Source organism: Adiantum capillus-veneris, chromosome 28 (genome assembly GCF_014529385.1).
Source record: "Adiantum capillus-veneris isolate H3 chromosome 28, ASM1452938v2, whole genome shotgun sequence".
Taxonomy (NCBI): Eukaryota; Viridiplantae; Streptophyta; class Polypodiopsida; order Polypodiales; family Pteridaceae; genus Adiantum; species Adiantum capillus-veneris.
In genome coordinates, this window is record NC_140958.1 from 63204555 (window position 1) to 63229355 (window position 24801).

Genomic DNA, 24801 nt, shown 5'->3' on the forward strand with positions numbered 1-24801 from the left:
AAAAATGCTGACCTTTCTTTATCTAGCAATGATAAATTTGACTGACAGTTATTTGAAACATCACGTGCAAAAATCGAGTACGTGGAAAGATGATTCTTAATTACACAAGTGATAGCCGAAGTTAATACAATAGGGACAGACTCCCCTTTAAGCTTTTCATCCGAAATGAATGTTTTACCCCTATGGTGCAGGGTGACATTTTTGTTGAAAACATCCAACACTCATGTACACAGAACATCCATGGGATTCCTAACAGCGCATCGCACCTTTCCACTGGCATGGTATAAAATTCCTTTGTGCCCACATACAACTGAATATGCGGACACAGCTTTCCAATGACGGAAGTAACACACTCTGAGTGGCCAGGACATGCCAAATATGCCTCTCCTCTGTACCCCATCTCTTTAGCTTTGATGCCCAATCTGATAGCCAACTCTGGTGAGATAAAGTTTGTCTTAGCACCTGGATCACAGAAAAGGAGCGTTGTTTGATCTCTAACTTTACCCCATGCTCTGCATTACTCACTTACTCACTGGCATCCAAGTTCGGCCTATCACCCACCATATCTAGGACTAAACCTACCGTGGGTTTGGGCTTCTTCCCTTTCTTATCCTCAATGTTCTTTAAGTCAGTTGTTCTCTTTCTCTGTGGACAATCTGCAGCAAAATGACTTGGCTGCTCACAAATAAAGCATTTATTCTGAGCCATTAAAGCCTTCTAATCTTCGAACGACCTGCGCACAAAAGGCTTCCTTTCTGTTTCTTTGCTTGTCCTCGAGACGTCTCGGCTGTGTTCTTAGCTTTCTCTGCCTTTTTTGACCCCTCGGACGCTTCAAGGGTTGCTTTCACAAAGGGCTTCTTTGCTAAATTTTTCTTTGGCTGGTCCCCCTTTCACGTTGCCCTAGAATCCACTGTCCTCTCCCTTCAACAAGGCATGACCAGTGTTGTTGGCAACTTCCATAATCTGAGTAAAGATGGCCACTCTGTTCTTTGTACAGTAGTTTCTAAGCCCTTTAGGCAGCCCACAACAGTACTTCTCAATCTACTCTATCAATGGCACAAACCTATAGGAAGTTACTAAAAGCAACACTTTACAGAACTTCTAATTGTATTTCTTTGGCGCTTGTGCAAGAAGCTACATTGAGTTCGTGCCATCCGTCATGACATTGGCTTCAAATTCATTTGACAGTCATGCAGATGCAAATATTTGCTTGAAGTAAACCCATGTGACGGGTGCCTGCCCTTGCATCAACAATGTCGTCCACCATGAACGAGCATTTTCTTTCAAGAAAGTGGCAACTTTCCTGACCTTAGAGGCCTCTGTAAAATCCTCCCCTACATAAGCCGTATCAAACTCTTGGAGGAAAGCAAGAGCCTTCGTCTTGTCCTCAAATCCGCTGCAAGTATCAAACTTCATAGCTGCACAACGTGCTTTGTATGGTTTTGGCTTTTCTAGCACTACCAAATTATCATAGGGAAGTGTCTGTAACATGGGTACAGTGATAGGGATTATCTGTGTCCCTTGGCCATCAGCATTTTGGTTCCCTGGTGCCATATTTGCCTCAAGTGTGCCTAAATGCAGGCTAAAACCCTTGGGGAGACCCTAGCAAAAAATACCCTAAAGCCTTAGTGATTGGGAAATTGGGCCTTTGTAAGGGGTAGACAGTAGCTTCAAATTTTAGACTCAAAAAAAGTACGCATGTCAGTGCAAGCACAGGAATGAGATGGGGTCCTTAGAACAGTGATCCTAAGGCCTTCATTATTTTTAATAAGGCCTTAGAATAAGCAAATTAAATTAATTTTAGTTATTTGTGCCCAGGAAAATGGTCGGACAAGTGAGAACAAGAAATGCACGAGCACTGTCGGTGCGGCATTGCATCGGGAACCTCTAATGTTCTCATGGGTAGAATTAGTGCTAACATTTGTAAGTTAGTTGCACATTTTTTAGAGTGACTTGTGAGCTTTTAAAACTTAGCAGTTGAAGGTTTTTAAAGTTTTAAAGTATGTGTGCCAAGTGTTACCCATGCAAGCTCTCTCTCAACCTCCGTCTTCTCCTAGCGCCCCCTCCTCTTGCTCCTGTCTATATAAGTGCAACACCCCTCCCTCTTGGGAGGTTGGAAATGCTCCTAGTCCCCCCTCTTGTGAGCATGCTCTACACAATGGAGCTCTTCATTAGAGCTTGAGAGCAGCCCCTTGACATATGTGGAAGTTCTGAGATCCCATTGTCTAGAACAAGGGCTCTCACAGCCATAGCCACCTTCTTGAGAAGTTTTGTCACGAGAAGTTGCAACACACTCATTTCCTAGAGCGTAGTGGCTGTAAATTCTTTGTTTTCAGTTTCTAATCATCTCAACTAGGGCGATTTTCAGCAGAGCACTCATAGAATCTCACTCTTCTCTACTTATCCTACGCATACCCAAAGTTTGGTGCAATTCCATCGCAAAAAAGGCCTCCATTTTGACATTGCAACGTGTGTGAGAGTGCGCGTGTGCGGAAGCGTGAGAGAGAGAGAGAGAGAGAGAGAGAGAGAGAGAGAGAGAGAGAGAGAGAGAGAGAGAGAGAGAGAGAGAGAGAGAACACACCACCCGTGTGGGAAAGGGGGCAATCAGTCCCCCCACTGACCTACAGCAAAAAAAACGCTAGAGAGAGCCAGTGTGGGATACAAATGCCAGATGATATAACTTATAAGATGGGTACCCCCTTGGCCTCATATATATGAGTGCCCAAGGTGGGCGGCCGCCCCAAACCTAGGCAGCCGGACAAAAGGTGCAACCTATGCATGGGTGGCCAGGCCGGTGACATACTAGCCGTACAAGTATGCCGTACCTATGTGAAGTAGCAAAGTGGTGTAAATCTAACAACGTGCACGTATAAGAATTTCACGTTATGTGCAAAAAATTACAGCAAGCGTATGTGTATGTGTTTTACCTGTTTCTTCATTGTGTTCATTGCACGAATGATTAGGAATGAAGGAGACCAGTTAGCAGAAGATAGACTTAGACTCTCTTCTCTAAGAGCTTCCGAGGAGGTTTGTGGAAGATAAGACTCTCATTCAAGAGAGCCTCCAGAATCTCACAAAAGAGGGGGAAATCCTCTTAGCAGTTAGAGAGTAGTTTTCTCTCTCTCAGTCAGAAGCAAAAAAAGAACAAGAAAGCATTGAGGACTGTTCCGTCTTATTTGTGACAATTCATCTCTCACGTAGTGAGAGAAACATAGTGCTCTGACAGGATCTCTGGCAGCTATACATCAGAGAAACATGGATCACATCTCCCCTACAGCGGAAGATGTCACACCACACAGATCATTTCCTTATCATACTCGACGATGGGTTCATACAGCGACCCCGTTACATGGGCACCTACATGCCACACAGCTCACTCAGAGTATCGAATTGATACATACTTCAAACCTATGGTGCCAAATTTGCAAAAAGTTGACAAAATTACGTAGCTGTAAATAATCGCGGCAATTTTTTGTTTGGACTTCATGATTTTGATCTTTACATGTTTTTATGCATCTATGCATGTTCAAAAATTAATTTGAAGCAAATTGGACTCAATTTCTCAGCAATTCACACTGAAGGACATTTCAGGGTGGAATCTGCCAAACTTTCACACTCTATTCACTTAGGAGGAGCCATGCAAGCTGCAGAGAAGGCCAAGAAGAGGGTCTCCCAAAAGAAGAAGTTGCAAGAGCTACCACCGTACCAACTGGACCCCAATCCAGTAAAGACGGCAAAAGTGACCTATCTGTCTAAAGAACATCTTGAGGAGAATAACACAATGGTTTTCACAGGTAGATTCAAAAGTGAAGAAGGGCATCAGGTAGAACTCACGGGTGGCGATTGGTCAGCTCAGAGTATCATCACAAAGACTAGAGATAGAGGTGGGGCGACTCATGACATTCCGAGGGAGGAGAGAGTCTGTTGAATATGCAGAGAGGAGGTGGAGAGTGAGGAGCATTTTGTTTGCATATGTACAGCTTATGATGATATTAGAGGCGGATAGGAGTCACTATTCAAAGGACAGCCTACCCTCCATAAGTCGTGGGATCAGGAGAGGATGTGTTCGCACATTCAGTTCCAAGAACCCCGAACAAACCTCTGGATCTTTGATACCTCGTAACTCCAGCTATGCTCTATGGGGTTCAGGTTTGGGGACCCTTTGTGGGTCAGGATGGGTTGGAGAGGTATGGACAGGCCCTTGGTATCTATGATCTCTCGGTTGATTAGAGCCAAGGCCTCCATGATCTCTCGGCTGATTAGAGCCAAGGCCTCCGTGCCACAGGAGATCATTAGAGCAATGTTAGCAACCCCCCCACAGAGATAGAGCCACTTACCAGATCAATCTCCTTTATGCACAGCTTATAGGATACTACGAGAGACAGATATGCAAGATTGGCCCTTGAGTCCTCCAGACAATTAGCTTTTTTACAGGGGGACACATCATGTTGGTATGCACAGATGTCATCATGGTTCCAAATACATGGCTTTGGCATGGACAGCTTGCCTCCCTTCTTCCAGTACTCCTTTGATGCACCATTGTTGTCTCTTACACGGGTGGAGATCTCAGATTACTAGACTCATTCGCCAACAACTGACCTAGATGGACACTAGGACATGGATAGAGCCGACACAGGAGTTGGGCACAAAGATGGCTTTCTATAGCGAGCATCTTCTCCAACTCACAAGGGATGGGTTTGTGATTCGACCCAGCTAGCAGGATATGTGTCTATGCCATACAGAGCCAGAGACAGAGATGCATTATATATGTCAGTGCACAGTGTGTTACTAGATACGGGGTCGCTTACACTGTCTATTCAGAGAAGGCTTCGGGCCCTTCTCCAGAGTCCTAAGCTATCAGGACCAGAGATGTCTTGGACTGTATCTACTTGAGTTACACAAACACAGAGATAGTTTACTGAGAATAAATCTGAGAGGCAGGGTGTGAATCAATCTGAGAGTGGGGATGTATACACCATTGAACGGTGCATCACCATCACCCAATACAACACTTGGGCTACTGGCTACTGCCAATCTCTGTAATATGTGGATGAAACTCTGGCAATAACCATGGAAATTTCACTGTAGCAACGAGACCCTCGCCGAGGCTGGCTAGATCTCTCTCAAAAAAAATATCTCCGATTAACATGAACACCTCAAGGGCACACTCCTCAATTCAAGATACAAAATATGCCAATTAAGAAAATTAAAACAATCAAAAATTCAGAAGTTTCAAATCGATATCCAGAGGCCCGAACATATACCCAAAACACCTCAAAGCAGGACAATATAAACTACTCTAACAAGACCAAAAAATTTAAGCCGTGCCATTCCATGGGCCCTAATTTTCATTAAAAAAAAAGTGATTGAAGCACATCAGTTACGAACTTGCCTCATCTAATGCTTGACTAAACAAAAAAGTTTTTTTGGTTGATACACATGAAGACAAACCGTGCTGGTCAATGCTATGGAAAGAAATGTCTTGATGACACTTAACTCATTCAACGCTCAAAACAACGATAAGCCTTACTGCTTCTACGAGCAAACCAAGTGGACAAAGATAAACATTGCCACTAGAACAAACAGAACCGGTGTACCTCTAAGTCTTCCAATCTCTTTAAGGTTTCCCGTAATATAGCTTCTATGTCTGTGGCCGATGGAACACCCTCGCCACCTTCACATACACCTTCAAGGGCCTCAACCTGCCAGAAAGCAGCAGCAGTGATCAATCCAACTGTTGAAGACTAATAAGAGTGTTTCAGAAGAATAAATTACAAAGATGGTACCTCACAACCACCTGGCAGGGTCTTTGAACCTCTGACAGTTAATAAACAAGCTATTAAGTAAATAGCCTCAAATCTTACCTTCTCATAATACTTCTTCCTGCCCTTTTGATTGTTTTTTTTTCCAGCCGTCTGCATTTTTTTCCAGCCACCTATGTATCTTCTCTTGCCTTCCAAAGAAAAAGCCAAAGACAACGACCACAGCACCCTCACATTTTTTCATAGTTTCTCCATACTCAATCTTGCAGCAATAAATGCCTTCTACTCTTCCGGCCCTTCCACCCCCACCCCCAAAAAACCCCTCCTTCACTCTGCTAATGCCCTTTCAAACGTCAAGCTCTGTTGTAATTGGACCATGAATTTACCTTGATTTAACCACCCCTTGTCAACCTAACTACTGGTTCACATAACAAGCTTTATCATGATCATAGTAGCCATGAATTTTTGAAACGTCTCATATGAAACGAATTTCAAAAGTTTCGAAATGGTTAAAAAATGCCACCTCAGAAGTTTCATCAACAACTATGAGGGACAAGTCATAAATATGCATGAGCAAAAGTACGCAGCTGCAGTTTGCAGACTCATGTGATTGGCTGCAGCACGTGAGCACAAGCCATGGGCAGAGTGGGTAGGCCGGAACATCAATGAGACCTCTTGGGTGTGAGTCGGCATGCCAACGAAGCATGGCTAGAAGAGGCGGATATCCAGTATGAACTGCCTCAATTTCCTTGACATAGAGATTACTTATAAAAGACTAGAAGAGAGTCCAAAACTCCCTTTGAGTTCAAAACGCAACAAGTGTGTAAGACCATGTGACATAGAGAGTAGTAGGAAGCAATCACCTTTGAAACGTTTCGAGAGAAGTTTCAAAACGTTAGAAACTTCTCGTAAGTTTCTTTATTTAAGAAATGAGTTTCTTGGAAACCTGATACCGCAAGCTGCTTCAATAAAAACTACATACTTTACACTGCATCCCATAATGACCCTGTATTTTACTCAAAAAAGGACATTCTAGACAATCTTTCAGCAGCAATAGAGATGTCATTGCTATTCAATACCCACTTCAGCCTGACTGTTCAAGTTTGGAAGAAAAAAGGGCCTCTATATTGCAAAACAAGCAGGATATAAAAGAGATTTGTGCTAGCCATGTCTTTTCAAAGAAGATTTGTATCAAGGGTGTTAAATGAAAACCTAACATAATATGTATAAATGGCAACGACATCTTGTGGGTGGCTATCACAAAGTCCTTTAAAAATTGTGGAGACGCACCTAATGGCTTCAAAAGAAATAAATTGACTACCTACATAGTGCATAGTGCAAAGAAGCTCTAAAGGAAAGAAAACGCTGGAGGAAAGATAATTAAGAAGAAAAATTTAATGTATGAATGCACACTTTAAGGTCGAACACCTCTTTATATGAACATGAAAAGTCCTTTGACTTTCCAATTTTATGAGGCTTTTCATTTCCTAGACTTAGGTAAAGTAATAGACAAAGAAGCACTCTAGTAGGTGGAAGGGGCTTAGTTCAAAAAGCCCCTTCACTTATGCATTTGAGATGTTTTGAAAGAATTTTTATTTTTCCGAGATTGGGGAACCCTACTCACAAAGTCCTTTATAAATGTTTATCCAAATGAAATATTCAAAAGTCCCTTCAAAAACTTCATAGCCAGAAATTCGTTTTAGATTCTATTGTGACAATCTTATGAAACATATTTTACAGGAGAGTAAACTGTGATTCAAGGAAAAAAACAAAATGGGTAATTGTTATGAAATTTGCAATGCATCAAGCAGCAGAAGTTACTTCTTCGTGCATGGGGTTGTTTAATAAGGATCACGACATCAACCATGACAAAGCTATAGAATTCATCCAAAGTAAAGAGAATTTGACGTGCCTGTCTTTCAATGCTATAATACTGAAAGCGAGCAGGGATGAGCCATTCAAGGCTTTGACTACAGGCTGCCATTTCTACAGAAGACATAAAATGATCAGCTAGCATACAAAAACAACAGCTTCTGGATCAAAATCTATGCAAGGCTTATGAAAACAAGGACCTTGAATGTTATACCAGCTTGTATGTCGGACATGAGATAGCCCATATCTTCACGTGCCATCACCATTTCTTCTTGCCTACAATAAATGCAGCAGTTAAACATGTCGCAAAATGGCTTAGAACCATGTTTTACTCAACTTGTCAGATTTGTTACTAAGTGATTTGTTAAAGGTGCCAGGCAGAATTACTGGAAGCTCTTCAAAAATCAGATGCTGTAGCATTGCACAGCTAAAAACCATTCATTTAAGATTTCCCTTTCAGCTTTCTTTAAAAATTAATATGGTGAATCAGAGAAACTATCCTCCTTATTTACATAGAAGCAGCACGTTCAAGTATTGTCAGGTGTGCCGATGCCTCTTGAGATCGCATCTGTGCTTCCTTGACTCTCTGTTAAGAATTTTGAGCAATCAATACAATGAACAAAGCAATGCCAGTGTTATGTAGCAATCAACTTACGTGATCCCTAACAAAACAAGGAATGGACTAGTAAATATGGCCTACAATGATATTTTCTGGGGATTTTTTTATTTACTGTTTTTTTTTCTCTCTCTCTCTCTCTGTGTGTGTGTGTGTGTGTGTGTGTGTGTGTGTGTGTGTGTGTGTGTGTGTGTGTGTGCGCGCACATGCGTTGTGTGCGTGTGCGTGTGGGCGTGTGTGTGGGTGCGCGCGTGTGGGCGCGCGTGTGTGTAGAGATGGGGGGGGGGGGGGGGGGGGGGGGGGAACCGAACAACAGTGGTGCCCTACCTTCTACGCATATCGTTTTTCATTTGCTGATTGTTTCTGAAACTGCTTGTTTGCTTGCTTGTTGGTCTGCCTGTAGTGTGCTTGTGTGACTGGATGGGCTAGAATGGTTGCTCTATGTTTATGTGTGTGTGCGCGCGCAAATTTTTTTTTACAAGGAAAAATCTTCTCATTAAAATAACATCTCAAGGGAATAGCCTGAAGAACAACGTAAAATGCCACTTAACATAGAAGTCTAACCCCATGTGTGTCCATAAAATATATGAAAAGAAAAACCAAGACTAAGGACTGAGGGTGGGGGTGGGGGTGCATAGAGCATCAGACGGTGCACCACAATAACTCAAAACAAAACCCAGATTACAGCCAATCTCTTTTATATGCACCTGAAACTCTGTCTATTAGACTAAAGCCAATCTCTTTTATATGCACCTGAAACTCGGGCAATAGACCTGAAAATTTGTCTGTAACTAATAGACCCTCGCCAAGGTTAGATAGATCCATCCCCCACATCCAACTATACAAATAACAATAGGCTCTGCTGAAGCTAAGGGGACTCGCTTCCAAAGCTAGACTAGCTTCATCTGATGTCTCAAACTGAAGCTTGAAGCAACTTCGCACTAGTGGAAAGACAATCACAATCTTGGGGATAGGTGGCAAAAAAAAGTTAGCTTTAATAAAGTCCAAAACCTGTCCTGCTGATAGCCTTTTTCCCACCACTTTGCATCCAAAAAACATGACTCTAGTTTAGCCATTGTACTGTGAATAAAGCTAAGTGTGTCTGTTGAAAGTTTGATCCAATGGATACCTGGTTGGATCCATGATAAAGAGCAAACTAACCTCCAATGATCAAAAATACAAGCGCCCAATAGTTGATGATGGTGACCTACTGGGATTCCTAGCCTATGGAACGGCTTACTAGAGTTTGGAACCCAAAAGGCTAATGTGTCATCAGTGTCACAATGAAGCCGATAGAGAACCGCTAGTGAGATTACTCCCTACTGTGCAGTAGGATAATGCACTGTCTGAACTCAAGGCCAGCAGCAGAATTAGATGACGGGCAAACCTTGCTAGAGCCAAAATCTTCAGCGGGACGTTTGGGGGGCAGGGGGCGGGGGGGCAGCTTGACAATGCTCTCACCCTTAATGGATGCACATTGTCCATCCTGGCAATAGCAAAAGTAAGCATGCCGCAGCCCTTCTATGTGAGTGAGGTGACAGCTTGTGGCCTTGTCTGTGAAACCTTGAAAATGAGAGTGAAGTGGATAAGCCAACTGCACTCAATGGCCCTATGTGTGTGGGTCCGTTAGAAGGACACGAGTGTCAAATAGGCTTGGGGGGCACAAGGGCAAGCAGGCATTTTTTTTGGAAGAAGGGGTGGGGGGGCAAAATGACAAAGGCTAAGGGCTGTAAACTAATTGAGGGGTGATCTATAAGATTCTAAGGCTAACATTGTATGGATAAAGGCTGAGGATGCACGAAGTGAGTAGGAAAGGCAAACTACAACAAGGAGGGGGAAAAGGCCATGCGCGAATAAAGCAAGAGCAGGAGGGAAGAAAGCTAAGCACGTGCAACAAAAAAATACCAGAACGAGATAGCAAGAAAGTGCACGGCAATGGCGGGACACCATGTAACAGACTTAACCACTCAAAGTCGAGATTCTACCGCAAGACCACAAGAATACACTTCAAAACAGTTCACACTTCACAATTGATTCGACACTGGCCTGGCGGAGTTCCGTGCCTAGAGATATTGGCCCCATAGACTCGCGCCCCTTTCGGTATTTCTTCTTGTATTAATCTGTTGCAAAAGTACAAACGAGTGGGAGGCTCTCACTCTCAAACTCTGCGTCCAGATGCTCTGAGAAGTGGGAGGCCTGCCCACTTATTTCAAGGGTTTACAAGGGATGCCAAAAGCAGAGCCCCAAAAGCTGGTAAATCAAAAGCTTCTAAAATAAAGCAAAAGAGCTCTCTCTCTCTCTCTCTCTCTCTCTCTCTCTCTCTCTCTCTCTCTCTCTCTCTCTCTCTCTCTCTCTCTCTCTCTCGTAACAAAAAGCAGGGCTGATTTGCGTAGCCAAAGGCTGCCGTAAATCCGCCGGAATTCACAGGATGCCACGTCAGTAGTACGGAACTTTCGGGTTCTGCGCCGCATTGTGCGGAGGCTGCCGTATAGCCTTCACGGATGCCACGTCAGCAATACGAAACTTTCGGGTTCTACGCCGCATTTTGCGGAGGCTGCCATATAGCCATGCCACGTCAGTGTTTTACCTGTCCACCAAGACTATTCCAGGCCAAAGGGAATGTGTGTGTGTGTGTGTGTGTGTGTGTGTGTGTGTACTGGGCAGCCACGTCACCAGTTTGTGACATACCCCCTTCATGAAAGCATTGTAATCGCCCTCGATTACGCCTGCAAAACAAACAGAGACCATAAACTGTCTTAGCAGACACTGACTGTTAGTACTGACGCACTAGGAACACACATCTAGCACATGTACCAGTCGACAGTCACATCACACAACATCACAGGACATCACTAGACATCACATGACAAACCACATTCAAAATCCATTCGGATCTCAAACCATGATTTATCGGCAATGCAATTAGCAATCGCATCTAGATCCACTCAGGACATCATAGATGCCCGATTGACTAACCCCTATTGTAACCATGTCTATCGAGATCATTCAGACCAAAATATTGCAGTCATTTCGTCTATCAGTTCCTGCACATTAAACAAGTCAAGAACAAATCAGTATCATATTATCCGGAATTCCATTTCATAAAGTCATACAGTAGAATACTGCCAGCTCTCGGTATCCCTGAAGCTCAAACAGACATCAATGACTCTAGTATCAAAAATCGAGGCATCTGTTGACAAAGGAGCGAAGTAACTCCCCTCTTGTGCATACCCAGTGCACCAGATCTTCGGCCAAGCTGAATTCGGAGTTTCATTTGGAATAGACTATGCTAAACCAAAAGCTTCAAGGTAAAGTTTCACAATCTGCGTAGTATCTGCTAGATCCTCCTCCTCCATCCACTTCGCATCCAATGCAGGATAGTTCTTGAATTTAACCAAGAACCGCCTTCTCACTTTACCCTTAATCTTTTTGTCCTTATGTGCCAATATCTGTTCTGGAACAAGGATCTCCTCGTTTTCTTCAAATTCGGGTTGCTCATCAGGCTCCCCATCTTCGGGCACATTGCCTTTAAAAGGCTTCAAGAGACTCACATGAAATGCATTGCGAATCCTCCAAGTGTCGGGCAACTTCAGTCGGAAGGAGATATCATTGATCTTTTCGAAGATCTGAAAAGGTCCGTAGTATCGCATACTAAGCTTTGGAAAAAGCCTCTCCTTTCCCTTTTTCTTTCTTAGGCGTGCCTTCTCAAAACATAAGAGCACCCAATCATTCTTCTTCAATTTCAAATCGCGACGATGGCGATCTGCTGCCTTTTTCCGTCTTTCTTGAGATTTCTGCAAAGCCTCGAGGACCTTGGCAAAAGCAGTGTCCAAGTCGCACGTGTACTCATCCGCTTCAAAAATCTTATCCTTCGTGCTTAGGAAGGGTGGAACCTTCGTAGAACCTTCAATAATCTCAAATGGCGCTTCCCCGTCGAAGAATGTATCGTGTTGTTGTAGGCAAATTCCACCAAAGGTAACTACTTTTTTCATTGAGTCTTCTAATCCGTGATCTCGTAATGCCTGAAAGACCTGAAACAAATGTTCTCTATGTTCTGCCTCATCCTTGGAGAAAACAATGATGTCGTCAAAGAAAGTGCCAACAAATAGTCTGCACTCTCGAAAAATCATGTCCACCATCTGGTTAAATGTCGCAAGAGCATTGGTTAGGCCAAAAGGCATCACCAAAAACTCAAATAACCCAAAAGTCGTCCAAAAGGCTGTCTTGTAGACATCTCCCAGCGCGATTCGGATCTGATGATATCCACTTTTCAACTCGATCCAGCTAAACCACGAGGATTTTTTAAGTCGGTCAAGTATATTGTCACAAAGTGATGACGTGGCGGACAACAGAAACCCTAATTTCTGCCAAAAACCGTAAAATTCCTGCAAACCCTAATTTCTGCCAGAAACCCTGATTTCCGAAAATCGTGGAGGTTGAAAAAAGAAAAAAAAAATTGGAAAATGATGAGCGATACGAATTTTGCTTTTTTTTTTTTTAAAAAGAGAAAAAGACTCTCTAAGAGAGAGAGAACTGATGCTTTTTATTTTAAAAAGCTTTTGGGGCTCTGCTTTTGGGCATCCCTTGTACCTTTAAATTAGTGGTGAGGGCCTCACTTCTCAGAGCATCTGGACGCAGAGTCTGAGAGTGAAACCCTAACCGCTCTCTTGTACTTTGATGATTGATTAATACAAAAAGAAATACCGAAAGGGGCGCCAGTCTTTGGGGCCAATATCTCTAGGCACGGAACTCCGTCGGGCCAGTGCAAATCTATTGTGATCTGTGAATTGTTTTGAAGTGGTTACTTGGTGTTGTCGCGATTGATTTTTGACTTAGTGTCCAAGTCTGTTACATATATCATCGATTCTAGGAATCGGAAATCTATTCTTGATGGTGATTTTGTTGAGAGCTCTATAATCGATGCACATTCTCCAAGATCCGACTTTCTTCAAAACCAACTACACAGGAGCGCAGTACGGTGAAGTACTAGGCTGGACAAGACCCTTTTCCAAGAGGTCTTTCACTTGGTTCATAATTTCTTCATTATGGGCTCGGCTCACACAGTAAGGTGGCCGGTTCGGTGGAGTGTTTCCAAGTATCAGATCAATAGTATGATCTTCATTACGAGCGGGTGATAACTGGTCTAGCATGCCCTCTGAGACGCAATCGGCATGAGTGTGGAAAAAATCTTGGCGTTCTTTATCAAGTTCAGACATATTTGTCCTACTATCATCATTCATCTCTCTCAAAAAGATCGAGTAAACAAACAGACTGGATTTCATTAATTTTCATATGGCCGAAGCCGATACAAAAGGGACAAACTCGCCCTTAAGTTTTACATCTAGTACAATGGTTCTGCCCTTCTCTGTAGTTAAAGTCGCTTTTCTCGCCCGATAGTCGACCACGGCGTTGTTCTTGTGGTACCAGGGAATTCCCAAGAGGACACCACAACCTTCCAAAGGCATTATGTAGAAGTCCTCATGCCCCAAATACCCCTGACAATGCAACCGAAGTTTGCCAATGACAAGTGTAATGGCTACGTCCCTGCCAAGTGCCGCTAGAACAGCCTCTGCTAGTGGTCCCATCCGATCGGGTGTGATCTCGAGCCACGCCGCCAATTCCGGTGAAATGAAGTTGGCCTTGGCTCCTCCATCAAAGAAGATCAGGGCTTCTTGGTCTTTTACTTTGCCCCAAGCTCGGCAAAGTTCTGTACTCTCGTCCATCGTGCTGGGATCAATACCCACGCAATCTGGAACCAGTCTTGTTTTCATCTTGCCTTTTCGTCCACGTTCCTCAGCTGCTCTCGAACTCTGAGGCGTTTCTTCATCCTTGTCGTTCTGTTCTTTCGGTGCCTTTTTAGGGCACTTCGCGCAGATATATATATACCTTCATAAGTTCAGAATAGTCTAAACTCACGAATTATAAGAGGGAATAAAGCACACACAAAACTATAAAAGCAAGGGACACAAGAAAAGAAAAGAAAAAACAAAAAAAAAAAACAAACAAAGAAAGTAAATCGCTTCGTTTGCTACGAAGCAAAACTAGATAAAACAAAACATTATTAGCTTAAAAATGTTTCCCAAGTAAGAGGCAGCTCTCCGAATCTTGGAGTGCTCTGAGTAACGTCCTCCTAAGATAGCTGTGTCAAACGGCTGTATGAAAGATAAAGCCTTGGAAGCATCTCTATAACTAGAAAACGTGTCAAATTTAATTGACTGTCCACCTTCCTTAAACTCTCGGACTTTCTTGCTTTTATCTTCCAGAAAGTCATACTAGTTGGCTTTATAAATATTCTTCTTTGCATAGAAGCTGCTGTCGTCAAAGTCCGAACTATCCGTAGACGAGTACTCTATAGAACTGTCAACAACTGGGTGAGATTTAGGGTTCTTTGCCATTTTCTTGCCCTTTTTGCTTCACTTTTTGCCTTTTCTGTCTTCACTTTTTGCCTTTTCTGTCTTCTTCGCTCGAGTCAAAGGAGCTAGAAGAACTGTCAGAAGAAGAAGAAGAAGAAGAAGAAGAAATGGGTACTCCTTCAAATCGAACACGCTTCTTCTGTTTTCTTGCCAACGCAAATGTAGACTGACGACCCAAATAACCCGGGAAGTCAGCGCCTTCCTTTTGCTTTGTTCTCCGCGTCAAAAAGCTGAGCAATTCGTGCATCAACCACCTCTTCTAATTCTTGCTCTATATACATCCTTGGAGTAGGAGGTTTCTTCAGGGCCGGTTTGAGGGGTAATTCTGTGGTCTGCCGCCATTATGCATGCACCTCATTGAAGGAGGTCTGGCTCATAAAATTTGCGAATTTCAAGTCCTTCGCAAAATTTAGAATCATCTTTGTTACATCGCCGATCAATCGCCGATGCTCCATCTCTTCGATCTCCGCCTGAGTAGGCCGAGGCGGGCCGTACACCTCGCGTGAATTCTCGTTGTGATCTCTTCCCGCATCTTCGCATGCAGAGGAAGTTGATTGATCTCTGCCTGAAGCCATAGGTGCCGCGTAAAAAAGATTGGATTTCCCGATAGAAGAGAAATCGGTCGTGCTCTGATACCACTGTAACAGACTTAGACACTCCAAGTCAAGATTCTACCGCGACACCACAAGAATACACTTCAAAACAGTTCACACTTCACAATTGATTCGACACTGGCCCTGCGGAGTTCCGTGCCTAGAGATATTGGCCCCAAAGACTGGCGCCCCTTTCGGTATTTCTTTTTGTATTAATCTGTTGCAAAAGTACAAACGAGTGGGAGGCTCTCACTTCCAGACTCTATGTCCAGATGCTCTGAGAAGTGGGAGGCCTTCCCACATATTTAAAGGGTTTACAAGGGATGCCAAAAGCAGAGCCCCAAAAGCTGATAAATCAAAAGCTTTTAAAATAAAGCAAAAGAGCTCTCTCTCTCTCTCTCTCTCTCTCTCTCTCTCTCTCTCTCTCTCTCTCTCTCTCTCTCTCTCTCTCTCTCGTAGCAAAAAGCAAGGCTGATTTCCGTAGCCAAAAGCTGGCCAAAGGCTGCCGTAAAATCCACCGCAATTCACGGGATGCCACATCAACAGTACGGAATTTCCGAGTTCTACGCCGCATTTTGCGGGGGGCTGCCGTACAGCCATGCCACGTCAGCGTTTTACCTGTCCACCGAGACTATTCCAGGCCAAAGGGAATGTGTGTGTGTGTGTACTGGGCAGCCACGTCACCACACCATCCACCACCAAGGTGGTGGATGGTAATTGGAAGGCAACGTGACGCTGAGAGGTAGGAGGCAACGCAACGGGTTGGGCAAAAGAGGTAAGCAGAGTGCTATTAAAGAGCACAAGGTAGAGCATAGGTTACAACAACCTCGGGAGCACAAGGTATTCCGTCTCTCATCTCTCTTTTTTGTGTGTGTGTGTGTGTGTGTGTGTGTGTGTGTGTGTGTGTGTGTGCACGCGTGCGTGCGTGCGTGTGTGTGTGTGTGTGTGTGTTATCTACAAAAACACAAGGCTTGAACTTTTTATATTACAAAAGGCAGCAATACGGCCGTGCCAAATGACAAGATACAACCAGAGGAAAAACATCCCTCAAGATCTTCGAGAATAGCAACAGCGGGGGGGGAGGAGGGGATTGATGGAACAATATAGGAATAAAATATGTGTAGGCAAGGCAAAATAGGAAGTTAAAGAAGCTCATGACTCTAAACAAAAGGCCACAAAATCTTCCAAAGACCAACTAAAGCCCCAAAGGTACAACTCTGCAAAGAAGCCATCCTCTATGAAAACTTCCCGACTAACTAGTGGTGCACACCTGTTATGTCCCGCTTATAGTAGAGGGATCTAGCCTAGACGCCGTCGGGATGGGCATCCAATGTCCGGGCGGACGTAGTGTGAACCCGGCCAGTGTGGCCCTGGCCATTATTATATAAGGAAGGCCAAGCACTCATTTGTAGTTATCGACCCCCATTAACAAGAGTGCCAGTGGTTAGCCCGTGAGACTAGGAGTGAGCAAGGTCACCTTGAGGGGGTGAGGCCAAGTGGTATGGGACGCTCGGTCTTACAGGCGCACGCCTATTTCCTCAGACGCTGCCCCAGCATGAAGGAGCAACCGGATGGTGGCTATGGCCAAGAGGTTCGCTCGACGCGTGTCTGGAGGCCGTCCGTGTAGCCCGGAGATCCACTTTGCGTGTTCGTTTCATGGTATCCGAGCAATGTGACATGAAACGTTTCGGGGTTTCTGAAACGTTTCAATTTGGAGCTCAAAGAGAGAGAAACAGAGGTTTCGTTTTACATGTATGTACCTATAATTATACATTGAATATACATACAAATTTACCTGTCAAGACATGTGAAATACCAAATTCTACATGTGAGACTTGAGTCACGAGTGAACAAGGCAAGTCGGCCGCCAACCGCAGCAACATAAAGGTAAAGATAAGGAGGCCACGCTGATGTGTAAGGTTCACACACACAGAGAAATTATTCGATGTGGGTGAGGGTCAAAAAATCTATTGATTTTTTGAGGCGGCCTCTGTACATGGCTTAAAAATTTTCGTAACGGGTGGTTTGACGTCAACAAGTCAAAAGAGGGCCAAAATAAATAAATAAATAAATCGATTCGTTTTGCCTGTTTCGTCGAAACGTTTCAACAGTTTCGGGAACGTTTCGGGGTTTTGGGTTTTGAAAGGGCCGAAACGCGTTCTTATGTCACTATGTATCACAGTCGGACCACGTGCACACCTACAGATCAATTCGAGTCAGATAACCTTAATTTTGCGTAATTTTTAGTGATTAATTGCTAAAATTACTTGCTTTTCTTCTCGTAAGCATGTTTGCAGGTGAGAATTAGCATTCTTTTTCTTATTTTCTTATTAAAAAAACGGCAATTTAAGAGGTAGAGGAGCTGAAAATTGAAAGTTTTCTGGTGAATTCTACTGATTTTCGATGAAAATCAGAGAGTTACTTGTTAATTTGCTGATTTTAGACTAAATTCAGCATACAGTAGCTTTAAAATCTCTCTCTACTCTCCTCCTCTGTAGCATGGGCTCTGCGCAGAAAAGATTCGAAAGGGGAAAAAAAACACTGACATGGAGGGCAGCGTGGATTCCAACATGGGTTTCTTTTTGTGTGGAAAGTATAAGAGGCAGAGGCCTTCATGTGCTGGGCATACCCAGATGCCCTTACCCTCTCTCTCCACGTGTCACGGCAAGGCAGCCTTGCGGCTGAGTTTTTTTTTCTTATGCTACTGCTTTCCAGCGTTGGGCCTTTTTTTTTTTAACGCTATCTTCTTATTGAGTGGTCCCTTTCATTAAAATGTGGCCAAGAGCCCTTTTTAAGGTGGACACTTTGGGTGTTTTCTAAAAACGAGTCTGAAACCTGCAACTTATTAAAGAAACTCGTACAGAGAGTGAAAACTCCAGAGAGCTTTGCTTTACAGGCTCCCTGCTTCTCTCTCGAAGCTCCTCCCTCTTTCATATGTTCGCGCTCACGCGCCCTTGCCGTCATTTGCACACCTCCATATGCTCCCGTTGACGCGGTCAAGCGTGGAATTTCATCTTTTTGCTATGCGAAAAATCCGAATTTAGTCGAATTTTGATACTTCTCTGGGTTTCCCGCAATGGGATTGATTCACAAGGCGAGGGCACTCCAGGTAAGAAACTATTTTCTGTTTTTGTACGCCATTTTTATGGAATACAAACATTAATATTTCTCATCTCGAGAGGCTTTTACATGGCCTTTTGATACTCGTATTTTTGTTCCCAAAAACATAGCTCAGTCGACGACTGTGCCGTTTTCTGCGAGGGATTTGAAAGTCGACAATTGCCTGTGCTATCAATTCCACCCTTGAAAACAATCGGCTTTCGTAGGCAATGACATGGCCTTCTTGCATCAAGACCGTACCCAGACTACGACCACAAGCATCACAATATACTTCGAATGATTTTTGCAAATCCTCAAAACAGGTCCTGTAGTCAAATTCTCTTTCAAAGTCTGAAAGGCAGTCACCTCTCTGGTTCCCCACGAGAAAGGGACTCCTTTCTGTGTTAAGATATTCATAGGGGAAGCAACCCCTGCAAACTTTCTAATGAACCGCTGATAGTAAGAACATAAGCCCAATAAGCTTCTAACTTCATGGACATTCTTCCAATCGAGCCAATCACGGATAGTCTCTATCTTGGTCGGGTCCATCTGCACTCCTACTACAGAGACAATATGTCCCAAAAAGTGTATCTTGGGTAGGAAAAATTCACTTTTCTTCGCATTAATCACCAACTTGTGATCTCCTAATGCCTGAAAGACCTGTAGCAGATGTTCTCTATGTTCTGTCTGATCCTTGGAGAAAACAATGATGTCGTCGAAGAAAGTGCCAACAAATAGTCTGTACTCTCGAAAAATCATGTCCATCATCCGGTTAAATATCGCTGGAGCATTGGTTAGGCCAAAAGGCATCACCAAAAACTCAAATAACCTAAAAGTCGTTCGAAAAGTTGTCTTGTACACATCTCTCGGTGCGATTCGGATCTGATGATATCCACTCTTCAAGTCGATCCTGCTAAAACACGAGGATCCCTGTAGTCGGTCAAGAATATCATCGATCCTAAGAATCAGGAATCTGTTCTTGATGGTGATTTTGTTGAGAGCTCTATAATCAATGCACATTCTCCAAGATCCGTCTTTCTTCAAAACCAACAACATTGGAGAGCAGTACAGTGAAGTACTAGGCTGGACAAGACTCTTTTCAAAGAGGTCTTTCACTTGGTTCATAATCTCTTCATTCTGGGCTCGGCTCACACGATAAGGTGGCCGGTTCGGTGGTGTGCTTCCAAGTATCATATCAATGGTATGATCCTCAGGACGAGCGGATGGTAACTCGCTTGGCAGGCCCTCTGAAAATCTTGGCATTCTTTATCAAGTTCAGACATATTTGTCCTATTCTCATCATTCAACTCTTTCAAAAAATCGAGTAAACAAACAGACTGGATTTCATTAATTTTGAAACGGCCGAAGTCGATACAATAGGGACAGACTCGCCCTTAAGTTTTACATTAAGTACAATAGTTCGGCCATTCTCTATAGTCAAAGTCGCTTTTCTCGCGCGATAGTCAACCACGGCGTTGTTCTTATGTTACCAGGGAATTCCTAGGAGGACATCATAACCTTCCAAGGCCATTATGTAGAGGTCCTCGTGTCCCAGATGCAGCCGAAGTTTGCCAATGACAGATGTAATGGCTACGTCCCTGCCGGGTGCCGCTAGAACTGCCTTTGCTAGTGGTTCCAACCGATCGAGTGTGATCTCGAGCCGCGCCGCCAATTCACGTCAAATGAATATACCTTCATAAGTTCAGAATAGTCTGAACTCACCTGAAATAAAGTTGGCCTTGGCTCCTCCATCAAAGAAAATCAGGGCTTCTTGGTCTTTCACTTTGCCCCAAGCTCGGCAAAGTTTTGTACTCTCGTCAATCGTGCTTGGGTCAGTATCCATGCAATCTAGAACCAGTCCTGCTTTCATCTTGCCTTCTCGTCCACATTCCTCAGCAGCTTTCATACCCTCAGGCCTTTCTTCATCTTTGTCTTTCTGTTCTTTCGGTGCCTTTTTAGGGCACTTCGCGGAGATATGCCTAGTTTCCCCGCATCCAAAGCACATCCCCTCTTTGATGTAGAGAACTCTCTCTCGAAGAGTGAGCTTGGGTCGTGCATCCTTTTCATTCTTTTCTGGGTTGCTCTTCTTCTTTCTACTTTCATTGTTCGAAGTCTCTTCGGTCCTTTGCGTCATGATTTCATCTGTGGGGTAGGTCAAATTGCCTGAATGAATGGCAAAACCCCGTTTCGCATGACTCATCAATTCCTGAATGGAATCTGACTTTTGCTCTAAGCAGTGATCCCGGATCTCTATAGGAAGTCCCAAGGTAAACCGCTCAATCTGTTCTTTGAACGAGATCTTCTTAAATGAAGAAGCTAGTAGAAAAGAGCTCCAGAATCTCTCGCAATATGCGTCCAATGTATCCTTCTTGGTCATCTCAAGATGGTTCCAAGCAGTTCGTATGTCGCGTTCGTACTCCCGAGTCAACCAAGAAGAAATAAAACGCCTCTTAAATTTCAGCCATTTAACTAGCGCTTTCTTGTTTAATAGAAGCGTGGACCACCAAGTTCGAGCATTTCCCTTGAAGTAAGAGGTAGCCCTCCGAATCTTGGAGTGCTCTGACTAATGCCCTCCAGAGAGAGCTATATCAAATTGCTGGATGAAGGCCAAAGCCCTCGAAGCATCTCGAAATCTAGAAAACGTGTCAAATATAATTGACTGTCCACCTTCTTTAAACTCTCGAACTTTCTTGTTTTTATCTTCGAGAAAGTCATACTGGTTGGCTTTATAAAAAATTATTTTTCTTTACATAAAATCTGTTGTCGTCAGAGTCCGAATTATCCGAAGACGAGTTCTCTGTAGAACTGTCCGAAACTGGGCGAGATTTAGACTTCTTTGTCTTTTTCGTGCCCTTTCCGAAGTGTTGCTTTTTGCTTCGCTTTTCCTCTTTTCTGTCTTCTTCGCTTGAGTCGGAAGAGCTAGAAGAACTGCCAGAAGAAGAAGAAGAAGAAGAAGAATTGGGTACTCCTTCAAATCGCACACGCTTCTTCTGCTTTCTGGCCGTAGCTTTGTTCTGCGCATCAAAAAGCTAACTAATCCGTGCATCAACCACCTCTTCTAATTCTTGCTCTGTAAACATCCTCGGCGTAGGAGGTTGTTTGGGTGCCAGTTTGAGGGGTGGCTCCGTGGTTTGCCGCCACTGTGAGTGCACCTCGTCGAATCGACCGTGCTCTGATACCACTGTAACAGACTTGGACACTCCAAGTCAAGAATCTACCGCGACACGGCAAGAATTCACTTCAAAACAGTTCATAATTTAATTCAACACCGGCCCAACGGAGTTCCGTGCCAAGAGATATTGGCCCCAAAGACTAGCGCCCCTTGCGGTATTTCTTTTTGTATTAAATCTGTTGCACAAAGTACAAGGGAGTGGGTGGGTCTCACTCTCAGACTCTGCGTCCAGATGCTTTGAGAAGTGGGAGCCCAAGCCACACTTATAAAGGTTTACAAGGGATGCCAAAAGCTGAAAATCAAAAGCCTTCAAAAATAAAGCTTGTTTTACTCTAAAGCCTTCCTTTGATAAAATAAAGCAATTCAAATACAACTCTCTCTCTCTCTCTCTCTCTCTCTCTCTCTCTCTCTCTCTCTCTCTCTCTCTCTCTCTCTCTCTCTCTCTCTCTCTCTCTCTCTCTCTCTCTCTCTCTCTCTCTCTCTCTCGTAGAATAAAGCAGGCCAGCTTTTTGCGTAAAGGAAACCTCCATACAGCTGCCCGCAAAACGTGCCGTGAAATGCGGGGGTCCGTACGATGCTACCACGTCAGCACTGCCAGCGCGTTCTGAGATGGAATTTCCAGACGCCACGTCAGCACTGCAGCCAGCCGGGGCAGGTGTGTGTGTGTACCATGGGCAGCCACGTCACCGGGTTGTGACAGGTGGTGTAACATGACAAGAAAAACCGGCGTGGGTTGATTTCTGTGCAAAGTTCTTCAATCACTTCGCCAGAAAGGATCGTTGAAGGCATACGCTAGGCTTCAGAGCCTGTCGATGAAAACAATGTCATTCGACAAATATACTACCTCCTTCAAGGAAGCCCTCTGCCTTACTAATTTGGACTCAGAATACGTTGTCCACATGTATATCCTCGGCCTACATGAGGAGTACCATTGGGCATTACTCACAGGTAAAGCTCCGACAGATGTAGAAGATGATGTGGCTAAGGACACGATGCTCTACTGTTGTACCCACCCATCCACTAGCAACCCTTCCAACAACTAATATCCAGATTTTTCGTAAGCTCATTTCAATTTGAAATTTGTTATTTTAGCGCACATTCCATGCACTAATTGCAAATGTGACACCAAAGTATTTTTTAAGTACACTCTTCTACGTGAGCGACAGCCATGATGTGACTATCTTCCTTGATAATTTTGTGGACGCAAAATTGTTAAAGGTGATGCGCCTGTAGATGCGGGGTAGTGATTGTGAGAATCGCTTGAAGTGGCTCGCGATATGAACATGGATATAGAACCAAATACTTTTGGACTTTGAGCTTGAGCAACAAACTACAAAGAGAATTTACAGTTTTCTTTGTACATAGACTATGTACATAACTTTTTATTTATGCGGCAAGACATGCCACAGTTACGTATTTCTCTTTGTAAATACTTGTACCTATCCTTTTGGTAATGTCAATTGTCACTGCTCTTGCAATGCTTAAAGATATCAAGTCTTTCAATGTGGACTTTTATCTATATGATCCATGTTTATTGTTTCGGGATTGCTTTGGAAATGTTTAATGATACAAGTCTTCTGATGTTGACTTTTATCAGTGTGTATCATTTGCTTGGTTTGATTCATTGGTGCTTGGTACTTCTGTCACTGAATTTCGTAAAAATGTTTCATGTTCTTCTATTGAGCTTCAAGATCCCGACAAATCCATCTGTCACAAAATGGTGACATGGCATGATCACCGCTGGCAGACTGCTGACGTGGCAGGTACTACGAATTGCTCACGTGGCAGACTACTAACGTGGCACACTATACGGATTCTCGTAAACCACACTAACAGGCTGACGTGGCACAAAGTAAGGATTTTCGCATTCAACGTTGGCTGCTTTTTGGTCCCTCTGCTTTTGAGTTAGAAGCTTTTAGTTACTGCTTTTGGGGCTCTGCTTTTTGCATCCCTTGTAAGAATAAAAGAAGCCCAAGGGCCTCACTTCTCAGAGCATCTAGAGGCAGAGTCTGAGAACTGAGGACCCGCGGGAGTTGTACTTTGCTCAAAGATTAATACAAAAAGATATACCGATAGGGGAGCCAATCTTTGAGGCCAATCTCTCTTGGCACGGAACTACGCCAGGCCGTGTTGACTCGATTGTGATTTGTCTGTGGAGTGTTTTAAGTGAATCTCTCTTGTGTCGCAACAGATTCTACACTTGGGGTGCCCAAGTTTGTTACAGTGGTATCAGAGCAGGGCTGATTTCTCCTCTACCGGGAAATCCGATCTTCCTCCTTGCGGCACATATGGATTCCGAAAAGAATCAGACTCCTCTATCTGCCACCTCTGAAGCGGGAGGCAGTACGGAAAATTCAAGCGGATAAGCAGAGAACGAGTACGGACCACCTCGGCCTTCGCAATATTAACTCATGGAGATACAATGTCAACAGCAGGTTGATGAGTGCGCAAAGCAGATGCTTTAGTTTGCCAAGAATTCACAGTATGCCAAATTTTTGACCCAGCACCCGATGGATGAAGTGCATACCCATTGGCAGAAAGCCATTGAATCACCAATCAAACCGGCAATCAAGAAACCTCCTACTCCAAGGATGTTCATTGAAGAAGAACTCAATGATGTGGTCGAAACTCGAATCAATCAAATTCTAGACACGAAGAAGCCATCGAAGAAGCAATTGAAGAAGCGCAACAAGGGGACTGACTACCCAGGTTACTTGGGTCGTCGATCTTCTTTTGCAACGGCACGAAAACAGAAGAAGCATGTGCATTTCGAAGGACTACCGAGTTCTTCTTCCGACACTTCTTCCAGCTCTTCCTCTTCCGACTCGAGCGAGGAGGACAGAAAGGGCAAGAAGCCAAGCAAGAATGAAAGTTTTGGAAAGAACAAGAAAAAGGTAAAGAAGATCAGATACCGACCAGTTTCTGATAGTTCTACAGAAGAGTCATCCTTTGACAGTCCAAACTCCGCTGATCACATTTTTTATGCAAAGAAGAAACACTTTTACAAAGCCAACCAGTATGGATTCCTCGAAGATAAGAACAAAAAGACTAAGGAATTTAAAGAGGGTGGACAAACAGTGAAATTTAACGACCTCTTCGTTTAAGAAGGTCACTTTCAAAGAGCATTTTGAGCGGTTTTGCTACGGACTGCCAAAAGAGATCCAAGATTACTGCCTTGAGTAGAAGTCCAAGTCTATACAACAACTGATGGGACATGTTAAGCGGGATTCTCGATCCATTCGGGTAACTTGACCTACCCCACTGATGAAGTTTT

General features: G+C 43.8%; 1 protein-coding gene across 15 annotated transcripts in view; it reads right to left on the reverse strand.

Moving 5' to 3' along the window:
- The window catches only part of LOC147420563 (uncharacterized), a 71299-nt gene that overhangs the window by 18543 nt on the left and 27955 nt on the right, over window positions 1-24801 (reverse strand). For 10 of the 15 annotated variants that reach the window (XR_015186986.1, XR_015186985.1, XM_086504657.1 and 7 more), the window contains exons 7-10: window positions 8147-8220; window positions 7849-7910; window positions 7675-7748; window positions 5598-5702 (exon numbers count right to left, since the gene is read on the reverse strand). Coding sequence is in view for 11 of the 15 variants with exons in the window: in XM_086504657.1 (XP_086360783.1) it covers window positions 5598-5702; window positions 7675-7748; window positions 7849-7910; window positions 8147-8220 (315 nt within the window). In the remaining 4 variants the exon portion in view is untranslated. Of the gene's footprint in view, window positions 1-5597; window positions 5703-6625; window positions 6722-7674; window positions 7749-7834; window positions 7911-8146; window positions 8221-24801 lie in introns of those variants that run through there. The other 5 variants (XR_015186987.1, XM_086504662.1, XM_086504663.1 and 2 more) reach the window with 3 other exon arrangements.